Source organism: Rhinoderma darwinii, chromosome 1, assembly GCF_050947455.1.
Source record: "Rhinoderma darwinii isolate aRhiDar2 chromosome 1, aRhiDar2.hap1, whole genome shotgun sequence".
Lineage (NCBI taxonomy): Eukaryota > Metazoa > Chordata > Amphibia > Anura > Rhinodermatidae > Rhinoderma > Rhinoderma darwinii.
In genome coordinates this window covers 166305101-166318940 of record NC_134687.1, presented here as the reverse complement: position 1 = coordinate 166318940, position 13840 = coordinate 166305101, and the positions used below count along the sequence as shown (strand labels likewise).

Genomic DNA, 13840 nt, shown 5'->3' with positions numbered 1-13840 from the left:
GTGCAGAGCGTTACAGAAGGGGGATAAGAAAGAAAACCGTTTATCAGTGAGACACCGGCCTGCGCATAACAGATCGCTTCACATTGTAACACACATCTATGGATATTTGTATTATTTACCCCATTATTATACCCTCTTATTATGCCCTGATGTACTCCGCACAGATTACATATACCCTGATGTACTCCGCACAGATTACATATACCCTGATGTACTCCGCACAGATTACATATACCCTGATGTACTCCGCACAGATTACATATACCCTGATGTACTCCGCACAGATTACATATACCCTGATGTACTCCGCACAGATTACATACGCCACCACATTATAAACTGAAATACCAGCAAAACCCCAAACAGAACTATTACCAAGCAAAATCCATGCTCAAAATGGCGGTCTATTCCTTCTTAGCCCTACAGTGTGCCCAAACGGCAATTTATGTTCACAAGTAAGGCATTACCATACCCGGGAGAACCCGCTTAACAATTTATGGGGTAAGATTCTCTAGGGGCACAACATCTTGTGCGGTGAATGGGCAGATCAGTGGAAAAATTGCAATTTTCACTTTGCACCATCCACTGCGTATTCATTTCTGAAAAACACCTGTGATGTCTAAATTCTCACTACACCCCTTGATAAATGCCTTTTAGGGGTGTAGTTTCTAAAACGGGGTCACTTTTGTTTGGTACATCAGGGGTTTTGCAAATGCAACATGGCGTCCGCAAACCATTCCAGCAAAATCTACGCTCCAAAAGATAAATACCGCTCCTTTTCTTCTGAATGCTCCCATATACGTAAATAGCCTATTATAACCACATATGGGGTGTTACCGTACTCGGGAGAAATTACTTTACAAATGTTGGGGTGCTTTTTCTTCTCTATTCCTTGTAAAAATGAAAAATGTTGATCTAAAACTACATCTTGTTGGAAAAAAAAAAATATTTTTCATTTTCATAGCTTAATTCTAATTAATTCAGCAAAAAACCTTTGGGATCAAAATTTTCACTATACCCCTAGATGATTCCTCAGGGGGTAGAGTTTCCCAAATGGAGTCACTTTTGGGGTGTTTCCACTGTACTAGTACTACAGGGGCTCAGCAAATGTGACATGGCGCCCAGACACTATCCAAAATCCAAATGGTGCTAGTTCCATTCTGAGCCCTACCGTGTGTCCAAACAGCCGTTTATGACCACATGTGGGGTATTGTTTTACTCGGGAGAAGTTGCTTTACTAATTTTACGGTGATTTTTCTCCTTCAGTCCTTGTGGAAATGAAAAAAAAATACCTAAACCTACATTTTATTTGAAAAAATGTAGATTTTCATTTTTACGGCCTAAGTTCTGTAAAACACCTGTGCGGTCAAACTGCTCACTATACTCCTAGATAATTTCCTCATGGGGTGTAGTTTCCAAAATGGGGTCACTTGTTGGGGGTTTCCACTGTTTTATCCCCTCAGGAGCTTTGCAAATGTGACCTGGCCTCCGCAAACCATTTCTGATAAATTTGAGTTCCAAAAGCCAAATGGCGCTCTTTCCCTTCTCAGCCTCGCCGTGTCTCCAAACAGCCGTTTATTACTACATGTGGGGTATTGTTTTACTCGGGAGAAATTTCTTTACAAATTTTATGGTGCTTTTTCTCCTTCAGTCCTTGTGGAAATGAAAAAAAATTAGCTAAACCTATATTTTATTTGAAAAAATGTAGATTTTCATTTTCACAGCCTAATTCCAAAAATTTTTGCAAAAAAACTGGCCGGTCAAAATGCTTGCTACACCCCTAGATAAATTCCTCGAGGGGTATAGTTTCCAAAATGGGGTCACTTGTTGGGGGTTTCCACTGTTTTGTCCCCTAGGGGGCTTTGCAAATGCGACATGGCCTCCGCAAACCATTCCTGCTAAATTTGAGCTCCAAGAGCCAAATGGCGCTCTTTCCATTCTAAGCCCTGCCGTGTGTCTAAATAACCGATTATTACCACATGTGGGGTATGGTTTTACTCGGGAGAAATTGCTCTACAAATGTTGTGGTGCTTTTTCTACTTTAGTTCTTTTGGAAATGAAAAAAAATTAGCTAAACCTACATTTTATTTGAAAAAATTTAGATTTTCATTTTCATGGCCTAGTTCCAAAAATTTTTGCAAAAAAACTGGCCTGTCAAAATGCTTGCTACACCCCTAGATAAATTCCTCGAGGGGTGTAGTTTCCCAAATGGGGTCACTTTTGGGGGGTTTCCACTGTTTTAGTTCCACAAGACCTGTTCAAAGCTGACATGGTGCCTAAAATATATTCTAATAAAAAGGAGACCCAAAATCCACTAGGTGCTCCTTTGCTTCTGAGGCCGGTGCTTCAGTCCAGTAGCACACTAGGGCCATATGTGGGATATTTCCTAAAACTGCAGAACCTGGGCAATAAATATTGAGTTGCATTTCTTGGGTAAAACCTTCTGTGGTACAAAAAAAATGGATTCAAAATGAATTTCTGGAAAAAAATAATGAACTTTGTAAATTTCACCTCTACATTGCCTTAATTCCTGTGCAATGTCTAAAGGGTTAAGAAACTTTCTAAATGCTGTTTTGAATACTTTGAGGGGTGCAGTTTTTAAAATGGGGTGACTTATTGGGGGTTTCTAATATCTAAGGACCTCAAAGCCACTTCACAACTGAACTGGCCCCTGTAAAAATAGCATTTTGAAATTTTCTTGAAAATGTGAGAAATTGCTGCTAAAGTTCTAAGCCTTGTAACGTCCTAGAAAAATAAAATGATGTTCAAAAAACGATGCCAATCTAAAGTAGACATATGGGGGATGTTAGTTAGCAACATTTTTGTGTGGTATAACTGCCTGTCTTACAAGCAGATACATTTAAATTGAGAAAAATGCAAATTTTTGCAATTTTTCGCTAAATTTTGGTGTTTTTCACAATTAAATACTGAATGTATCGGGCAAATTTTGCCAGTAACATAAAGTCCAATGTGTCACGAGAAAACAATCTCAGAATCACTTGGATAGGTAAAAGCATTCCGGAGTTATTACCATATAAAGTGAAACATGTCAGATTTGAAAAATGAGACTCTGTCAGGAAGGTCAAAAGCGGCCAAAGAGGGAAGGGGTTAAGCCTTTTGACAGCTCAGTCAGCTAAACTGCAGAATCTTTCTGAAAATAATATTAATTCCCAGATTTTAGTATATCGGAACAGCAAGCACTACATTAGGGGACATGTTACTCATTTGTGGATGAATGAGATAAGGAATATGTCAGAAATTAGTATGCAACTTGAGTTACGGAAAACCTAGAGGCACTAGAAAAACTGCTAGAAATGTGTTTTTGTACAATGTGCACGACATTCACTACAATCAAAGCTTAACCATGTAGAATTTCCATCTCTAGCTAGTATTTCTTTTAATATGCAATGTCCTATAGAGCAAGCACTAAAATAATTTACACTTCAAAATTTGAGCACATCTGCTGCTTGTTATATAGTCCTAATCCAAGGAAGGAGGCAGCAGTCCGAATAAGTGAAAAAATTGAAAAACATTTATTCAGCCAATGTTCAAGCAACGTTTCACCTTCTTTTTGAAGGCATTATCAAGCTGAATATTGATAGGTAATCCCCGCAAAAGATGATAATCCTATATATTTACTTACAATAGGCCAGTAATGCTCATCTGAACTAAGTAAATGCTGCACAAGAAAAACATGTTAGTAAATGAGTCTATTTGATTCCTGTCTTGTTATTCTAAATGCTGAAAGTTTTACTTTGGCATAGAAAAACAAAAGAGCGCGGATTCATACACAATCATGCTTGATGATGCAAGTATACATTCAGATTTATTTTTGATGTCATTTTTCTACTTTTTTTATTTATTTTTAATAATGGAAAAGCCACATTTATAAAATATAACAGAGTAAAATGTAAATATCTCACCGTAAAGGATAAGCCTGTTTCTGAAATGTAGCTATTGATCTCTATAGAGTGTAGATTCTCAACCCGTGGTACGTGTACTCCAAGTTGGTTAAATGCCATGTCACTAGGGGTACTTGCACAGTCATGATGCGCTTTTAAAAGGTGCAGCACAGTGTATGAACACAGCCTTGGGGTGGGATTATTTGTCTTAGAAACACTTTTCTAGGTGAGGCACCATCCAGTTGTTGGTCAGGCGCAGCAGGGGGGGGGGCAGTTTTGACAAGGGATTATATTCTGCATGGCTGCCGCAATCTTTGGTTAGCAACATAACGGACTCTGGTCTTATTCTACTGGGTTCAAGAGACACAGTTTATGATAAGTTAATGTAATTTTTCAGTATTTTGGCATAGACTGTGACCAATAGGGAGTCCTAGGCATGACCGTGTTCTAGCTGCTGAGTCCCCAGTAGAAAAAGATTGAGATGCCCTGCTCTAGAGAAACCTTCTCAGCAACATCTATTTTGGTCACTTGTAAGGGTATGTTCACACGATGAGAGGCATTTACGTGTGAAAAGACAGACTGTTAACAGCTGCCTCGTTTCACACGTAAATGCTCCTCGTAATTTACGAGGCGTCTGAGACGCTCGTAAATCTTGAGCTGTGCTTCATTGAGTTCAATGAAGAACAGCTCAAATTACGTGGCAAAGAAGTGCCCTGCACTTCTTTGCCGAGGCAGTCAATTTACGCGTCGTCGTTTGACAGCTGTCAAACGACGACGCGTAAATTACAGATCGTCTGCACAGTACGTCGGCAAACCCATTCAAATGAATGGGCAGATGTTTGCCGACGTATTGTAGCCCTATTTTCAGACGTAAAACGAGGCATAATACGCCTCGTTTACGTCTGAAAATAGGTCGTGTGAACCCAGCCTTAGTCTGCACATGTTGTTGACTTTGTTTAGTTTGCGTTCTATTTTAACCCTCTTAGTTTTCTTTTTTTTTTTTTTATAATCAGCAACTACTTGCTAATAAGCAAGTGCTGTTTATCCCACATCCATAAAATTTTGCCTAAGTCCTAGTACCGCATTAAGTTTAAAGAGGATATGTCAGCTCTCCTGACATGTCTTTCTTAGTAAATACTTGCATCCCCATAATATAACAATTCTGGAACATCTTTTCTTGGAACTTTGCATTATACCTCTGTTATTCCTACTGGAAATGTATGAATCTGTTGACAACCGGGCCTTATCTTTCCCTGGTTATTGGGATGGGTCCAGATTGAGAAGGGGAGTGGCAATACACAATCGTCAATTTATTCATTCATTTCCAGGAGGAATAAAAGAGGAACAGCTCAATACTCCAAAGATGCTCCGGATTTATTATTTCATGGGAAATTCAAGTATTTACTAAAACACACGTCATAAACTGTGTGTTCATGAAAAGTGTGATCAATGCAGAAAATGAGCACCCAGTGCTTTCAGGTTCATGCCCGTGCCTGGAGCTTGTAGAAGCCTGTATCTCCTTTACATCTTGGCGAAGTGGAAATATAGCATAGTACATCCTTGAGAAATCACAACTTCAAAAAAAAAAAAAATGCAAAACCTATCCCTGTGAAGTAAAGCTGCAAAATGAATTATCAAAGTTAGGCTCTGTTCACATCTGTGTTGATCATTTCTGTTGCTCTGCAATGTCATAGGAGCAGAACAACAGAAATTACTGCATAGACTGATCCGTTGCATTATGGACAGCAATGATGCCCAACGGACCACATTGACTATAATGGGTCCATGGGATTTCCGTCCTGTCATGGTGTCCGTCATTTTACCTGCATGTTGCGTTTGTCCATCATTTGTAACCAAATCTGCAAAGGAGGCTCCTAACAGAGCCTGCAATGCAGATGTGAACACAGCCCTGGTGCTAGTCATTTAAAATGGTGTGTTAGGGCTCGTTTACACGAGCGTGTTGTTCGTCCGTGCGACGCGCGTGATTTTCACGCGTGTCGTACGGACCTATAATAGTCTATGGGGCAGTGCAGACAGTCCGTGAATTTTGTGCAACGTGAGTCCGTTTAAAAAAACTCACGACATGTTCTATATTTGTGCGCTGTTCGCGCATCACCCACCCATTGAAGTCAATGGGTGCGTGAAAACCACGCATGTCACACGGAAGCACTTCCGTGCGAACAACGTGATTCGCGCAACAGCAGTGAAAAGGATGAATGAAAACAGAAAAGCACCACGTGCTTTTCTGTTTACAAACATCCAAACGGAGTGTCGTAATGATGGCGGTTGCGCGAAAAGCACGCAGCCGCGCATCATATGCTGAGGCCAAATGGAGCTGTTAAGTGCCTTTTGCGCACGCAAAACGCCGCGTTTTTTGCGTGCGCAAAACGCACATGCTCGTGTAAATAAGGCCTTAGGGAAATGTGATGTGTCAACGCTTCCTGTCTAATACAATATATTTTTGTACATGACCACAGATTTATAGGCATGCACAAGTTAGTATGTGATAATATGAAGAATATGAAGAATCCGAATAATAAACTATAGGGATTCTCTAGGATTACAAATGAGTTAAATCTGTCCTTTAACTTGTGAAATTGTGACGTACCGACAACACTAAATACAAAGTCCAAAAATGGGGAGCCTCTAAATGTGAAAAAGCACGAACAACGTTGTATAATGAAGAAACGCATTATGGAAAAGCACACACCTAAGACCTCATGCGCACGGCCCGCGATTGCGGGAACTGGCGGCCGCAGGTGGCCCCTAAAATACAAAAAGTAGGACATGCTCCATAATTCCCAGCATGGTTCTACGTCACGCACACCTATCCGTAGCGATACCGAAAGGTGTCTGGGCCCAATAGAACCGAACGGGTCCATAATTGCGGAACGTATTACGGTCCGCAATTAGAGATTTATTTTTTTTACAGCGTGTGCATGGGGTCTAACATAAGAGAAATTCAGGTTTTTTTTGGATACAAATAGATTAAAAACATCTTAAAAAGAGACAAGAAAAACGAGTCCATACGATATATAATTGGACCTTCTGCAGTATCCACTTTATAATACAGTGTCAAAAATAAATATATATGCACATCTGCGTCAGGGCTTCGTTCTGTCGGAGCTTTTGAAACAAATTTTTTTTTATTTTTAATAAATGAATGTAAAGTGTTTTAAAACCACTTTTAAATTGACTTTTATTAAAAACTGTTTCCCCTTTTGAAGACATGTCTTCTATGTATTCTGCATACATAGAAGCTGTATTATTCCGTCAAAGCCGATTCAGTCAGTTCAGCTGAACTGACGGCTCGGCTAAAAGCTGGTCCTGTGTGTCTCTGAACTTAGATGTGATCCTTATTAGCAGAGTCCTGTGTGTTACAGGGACCTATATAATTCAATGTGGCCGTTCACACGGCCGTTGTTTCAGCGGACCGTGTGAAGGGTCCGTGAGAAGATAGGACATGTCCTATTTTTTCACGCTTCACACATCCCTCCATAGACTCTAATCTGCAGTTTTTCACGTCCGAGATGCGCAACGCTCGTGTGAATCCGGCCTAAGGCTGTATCATATGTACATCAAGGCAAATTGACAGCAAATGGCTGGTATAGTGCAGTAGGTTTACCTGCAGTCCTATGTAAAAAGGCAGATAACCGTGTAATTTCAACGTAATTTGAGCCCTGATGCAGAAAATAAATATCATTGAGTGCCAAACCTAATTTCATCCATGCTACATTTGTATATTAGAAGGGCTAAACGTGTCAAGCACATGTAGTGCTTCAATTACATATATACTGTTAAAATGTACCTGATCCTTGGACTGTGGTGACTAATATAAGGAACTGTAGCTGCATTGTCTATTTACATATTTACGTCTTTGTTTGCCTGGGCTGCAGGATTGGCTAACCAGTCGCCTCCTTTGAGAAAAGATATGTAAGGGCATGTTAGTATGCGAAGTAGACCGGCCCATTGATCCTGCGAAGTGTACAAGTAAAAATGCCTTCCTACAGCCACACTACTTTAGGTCAATGTTTGGAGCCTAACTCTTAGAAGAACATTTACTAGTAATCTGGTATACTAGTAGTCTCTATTCACACCTGCCTCAGAGTCTCCAACGCAGATTTGACAGAATAGCGCTTCTGCATATTTTTCCCTTCAAAAGGATGGACACTACAAAGGAACTGTTATCGGGCACCATTGGTATCCATCATACTACATCGTTTCCATTATTTAATGCGGAAAATCTGCATCAAAACCACAGATAAATGCAGGTAAAATCTGCACTCAATATTGTGTTTTTTTAATGCATTTTTAGGTGCAGATTTTACATTTGTATACAGAAATCGGTGCAAATTTCATTCTGCGCATTTTGTTGTTTTTTTTATGAATTTATCAGACACTTTTTGAGATAAATGCAAAATAAATTGACATGCTGCAGAGTTTAAATGCTGCACCGCAGGTCAAATTATGTGCGGAGAAATTCTGTGGATGAGGTTACGTGTGATCTCATTTAGTTTGCTGGTACTGCATTACGTTGCGGAATTGCCACAGGAAAATCTGTGGGTCAAATGCGCATCGTGTGCATGTGGCCTTATACTACACAATCCCTGAGAAGACCATTAGAATAAAATCTTGTACATTAGATTAGAACACACAACTAACTTAAAAGCCTTTTGCATAGAAATGTAACATCTGCTCAATTAGTAAGTGATCTGTAATGGTATTAGCGAGTCACTTTATCTTAAATGTTTGTCGTCTCCATTTTTTTCACGTGGTTTATTTAGTAAGAAACTTGGTAAACTATTGAAAGAGCGGTATGATAGATATGGGGATTATTCTACTCCACTATTGTTCCAAGTTATTCTATGAAAAATGTACACAATACCCTTGCAGGGCATCTATATATGTGTTAAACAGGACAATCTAAAGCAATTTGGTAAACAAGCAATTGATAACCAGAAAATAAACTCTCTAAAAATCTACTGTTTTAGTGAAAAACATCTATCAATTTGTTGTATTTACTTATGTTTTACTAGAACCAGCAGAATTTCCATGTTTTGTTTTTGCAATTATATTAGTGTAATGGTATTGCCAGGTCCTTAAGCTGACCCTCACACAGTGTCTATGAAAGGAAGTTGCAGGGTTTTTTTTTACTTTTTATCCCAGAATTTCTCAAAATTTATTTTTTTTCCCCACAATCGCTTAAAAGGATTCCTCACTACAATTAACTTAACGGAATTGTCCGCTTTGGACAACCCCTGCTTGTTAGAAGGGCTCCCTTGACAATAGGCTGATAACCTAGTGTGCCCCTGCTGGAATCCCAAGCAATCAGCTGTAATCTGCAGGTAAACCAGGCAGAAAGATGTCAATTTCCCTCCAGCGCCACCACATGATGATTTAAGCATTACACCGTTCTGGTTCATACCAATAGATTGTCTGTGTAATGCAGGACAAGACCGATCCTTCAGAGCGAGAGATGCTCTTTGTAACTGCTCTCTACTCTGGCTAAGAGATCAGGATCCTGAACAGAGGAACACACTCAATTAACTCCCTAATAGGGTATATGAAAATGGGTTTTCTAAACTAGACAACCCCTTTAAAGGTGTTCATATACATTCAGACTAGACAGGCACATCAGAAAATCCTTTGGTAGGCCCAGGTTGTGACACAATAACGATGCCTAGCCACAACAGGGTACATGGAGCCAAGCAAGTCCAGGTTTACAGTTCTTCTGTTATGTCCTTATTTGTAATATGGTTGTCGTGTACACTAAAAACAATAGGGTAGTATTTACTAATACTGTTTAGGCAAGGCAGTCAGAAAATGCGCCAACTTTATCAGTAGTGTACGTTGTATCATAAATTTGGCGCATCTTGCTAAACATTTTTCTCTTCCTTATACCACTTATTAGTTGGCTTCGTTTAGGCTTGTTTTTTTGGCTCACTGTGTTAGTCATGGCCTTTTCTGCTAGACTGTGCGCCTTTCCCGATAAATGATGCCTCCTTGTCAAGCGGTTGGATAAAAGTATCTAAAACCGTTAAAGGGGTTGTCCAAGCTGTGTGCTGTTTTTTTTATACTGATGACCTATCCACAGGTCATCAGTATATAATTGGTGGGGGTCCGACACCAGGACCCTGCACCAATCGACTGTTCCGACTGCCTCCTGAAGCCAGAAGCTATGCAGGGGTTGGTGCCGGAAACAGATGGCTGCGTAACCTGTATAGCGACCGTGCTGCAGTACTGCAGCTTTGCTCCTGTTCAAGGGACTCTCTTTTATGGGCGCAGGAACAATGCAATTATAGAACAACTAAGCCACTAGGAATTCATTTCCATGTCTACCTGCAGGCTCTTTAAAAGACTGCCTATGATTCTAATAACAGAATATTTAGTAATTACAATTTATTTAATTTCTTAAAATCTTAGTTTATGTCCACCAAAGACAAACCTACTTGCATGTCTTTTGTATTGCTCTAAATATTCTAGTGTCATCACATGGCTGCGTTGCAAATACCTGCAATACAAAATAGGAAAGATCCCATCTTGGCACCCTAGGCAGTGTAATGTTCAATTTTGCATTAAAGTTACTGAACTTGCGTAAACCAAAACATTGTATTTTTTAGAATATACTATTGGACATGCCGGACCATAAGACAAACATTTTTTTCTTTTAATGTATATATCCTATTGGAGATTTTCAGGTGGTATGGTAAAATAGTCAATCTGTCCACAGTAATGTATGAAAACCTGAATGCCTCCATCACATTGCCAGCCACAGTACCCCATTACTGTTATTCACATTTGTGCTTTGTGTGAACTAGCTACAGAAGAAGACCAGATTTAGGCTGGGTTCACACGACCACATTAACGTCCATAATGGACGGACGTATTTCGGGCGGAAGTCCCGGACCGAACTCAGTGCAGGGAGCCGGGCTCCTAGCATCATAGTTATGTACGATGCTAGGAGTCCCTGCCTCTCCGTGGAACTACTGTCCCGTACTGAAAACATGATTACAGTACGGGACAGTTGTCCTGCAGAGAGGCAGGGACTCCTAGCATCGTACATAACTATGATGCTAGGAGCCCGGCTCCCTGCACTGAGTTCGGTCCGGGACTTCCGCCCGAAATACGTCCGTCCATTACGGACGTTAATGTGCTCGTGTGAACCCAGCCTTACTTTACCATACGTTATCGGCTGTTTCAGATCACCTGCCCAGAATGTTACAGGCGTCATCCGAAAAAAAAAATTTGTGTGGTGACTTGTACTGTACTTACCATATAAACAAAGTAGTTTCCAAAGTCAAACTTAATGTTAAGAAATCTATTCATGTATTCGTGACATGGTTTTGTACACTGTGAGTTGATATTATATCCAGTAACTGTATTTATTCTTAACATTGTGTTTTGTGTTATGTTGCTGAGTTTTCTTCATTGCTTTTGCAATGTTGCGGGTAAATGTTGTCATTATAAAACATCATAGTCTGGGTTCTGTGTTTCAGCAGATGAGTCATTGTTGCTGGCGTCAATCTGTGATTGCTGGGCAGAGCTTCTTTAAGAATCTGTACTCTGGAAGTGAAATGGTTAAAATAAGAAATCTTCTGTATTTGAGTTTGCTGTAAAGAGCCTTGTAGCGATACATAAAGCCTTTTTTTTTCATTTCTAGAGCACATAACCTAGAGGCACAGCTGTCTTCTTCTTCATATAGGAGTTCTGTTCTTACGGTTTGTTTGCTTCTTTACAGGAATCAACAGAGAGCTCTAACACCACCATTGAAGATGAGGATGTAAAAGGTAATCTACGAATGGATTGTATGTACTCGACAAGATGAATGGGAAAAAGAATGTAAGATACCATCTAGAGCAGGGGTCTCAAACTCGGCCGGGTAAGTGGGCCGCATATAGAAAAAATGGGAAGTTGACGGGCCGCATTACTTTCAAATTTGATACAATACAAAATTATTGTTAATCAATTAGTTATTTGGACTACTATAACACTATATTACTAGAATAATAATACTACATTACTATAATAATAGCGCTAGGTTTAAAATTTGAGATATTTCTCCACGTGCTTATTTCAACAATCCAGCTTTCCAGTTTAAGTGTCGCTAAATGCAGTCCGGCGGCTCAGTTAGCACACATGGATGCTGCCGCAGTGCCCTCTGTGGATGCTGCCGCAGTGCCCTCTGTGGATGCTGTCGCAGTGCCCTCTGTGGATGCTGCCGCAGTGCCCTCTGTGGATGCTGCCGCAGTGCCCTCTGTGGATGCTGCCGCAGTGCCCTCTGTGGATGCTGCCGCAGTGCCCTCTGTGGATGCTGCCGCAGTTCCCTCTGTGGATGCTGCCGCAGTTCCCTCTGTGGATGCTGTCGCAGTGCCCTCTGTGGATGCTGTCGCAGTGCCCTCTGTGGATGCTGCCGCAGTGCCCTCTGTGGATGCTGCCGCAGTGCCCTCTGTGGATAATGCAACACACCCCTAGATAAGGCCACAGTGCCCTCTGTAGATAAGGCCACAGTGCCCTCTGTAGATAAGGCCACAGTGCCCTCTGTAGATAAGGCCACAGTGCCCTCTGTAGATAAGGCCACAGTGCCCTCTGTAGATAATGCAACACAGTGCCCTCTGTAGATAATGCAACACACCCCTAGATAATGCCAGTGTCCTCTTCAGATACTGTCACACACCCACTTGTAGATAACGCCCCAGTGCCCTCTGTGGAGGCTGCCCCAGTGCCCTCTGTGGAGGCTGCCCCAGTGCCCCCCTCTGTAGAGGCTGCCCCAGTGCCCCCCTCTGTAGAGGCTGCCCCAGTGCCCTCTATAGAGGCTGCCCCAGTGCCCTCTGTAGAGGCTGCGCCAGTGATGTCAGGGGCTTGCCCAGAGCTGGAGTCCCAGGCAGAGCGCTAGTAGGCTATTCCTGGGACTCCAGCTGTGCTCCTGACATCACTGGGACTCCTGCTCTGGGGAAGCCCCTGACATCATTGTCGATGTATGAACAGCGATGTCAGAGCCTTCCCCAGAGTTCCGGAGCAGAGCCGATAATAGCGCTCTGCCCGGGACTCCGCTCTGGGGAAGACCCTGACACACTGTCCATATATGGGCAGCGATGTCAGGGAATTCCACAGAGTCCAGGAGCAGAGCCGACACCAGCGCTCTGCTCCGCTCTGGGCAAGACCCTGACACACTGTGGAATTCCCTGACATCGTTGCCCATATATGGACAAAGTCCCGGAGCAGAGCCTGTACTAGCGCTCTGCCCGGGACTCCGGCTCTGGGGAAGCCCCAGACATCGCTGTTCATATGTGGACAGCGATGTCAGGGAATTCCACAGAGTCCCGGAGCAGAGCCGACACCAGCGCTCTGCTCGGGACTCCGGCTGTGCTCCTGACATCACTGGGACTCCTGCTCTGGGGAAGCCCCTGACATCATTGTCGATGTATGAACAGCGATGTCAGAGGCTTCCCCAGAGTCCCGGAGCAGAGCCGATAATAGCGCTCTGCCCGGGACTCCGCTCTGGGGAAGACCCAGACATCGCTGTCCATATATGGGCAGCGATGTCAGGGAATTCCACAGAGTCCCGGAGCAGAGCCGACACCAGCGCTCTGCTCGGGACTCCGGCTCTGGGGAAGCCCCAGACATCGCTGTTCATATGTGGACAGCGATGTCAGGGAATTCCAGAGTCTCGGAGCAGAGCCTATACTAGCGGCTTTGTGTCCCGCGGGCCGCAGATGACAGCCCCAGGGGCCGCGTGCTTGAGACCCCTGATCTAGAGTCTGTTTTATGAAGGAAAAGGCCATTATATATGGTTAATACGAAAGTGAAACGGTCACCAGGCACGGCACTTCCTAGTTTCTGCTAATATTTTTGGAGCAGTGAAATGGAGAAGCTCCTTCTTTGAGAACCAGCTGCCCCATAACGATAGTTTGATGAAAGGAAAGATTTCCCTTTTATTG

At 42.2% G+C, this 13840-nt stretch overlaps 1 protein-coding gene across 12 annotated transcripts in view; it reads left to right on the top strand.

Moving 5' to 3' along the window:
* Positions 1 to 13840, top strand: part of CAMK2D (calcium/calmodulin dependent protein kinase II delta) — a 265790-nt gene that overhangs the window by 237428 nt on the left and 14522 nt on the right. For all 12 annotated transcript variants that reach the window (XM_075860580.1, XM_075860576.1, XM_075860572.1 and 9 more), the window contains one exon: positions 11641 to 11689. In XM_075860580.1, the coding sequence (XP_075716695.1) occupies positions 11641 to 11689 (49 nt within the window). The remainder of the gene's footprint in view (positions 1 to 11640; positions 11690 to 13840) is intronic.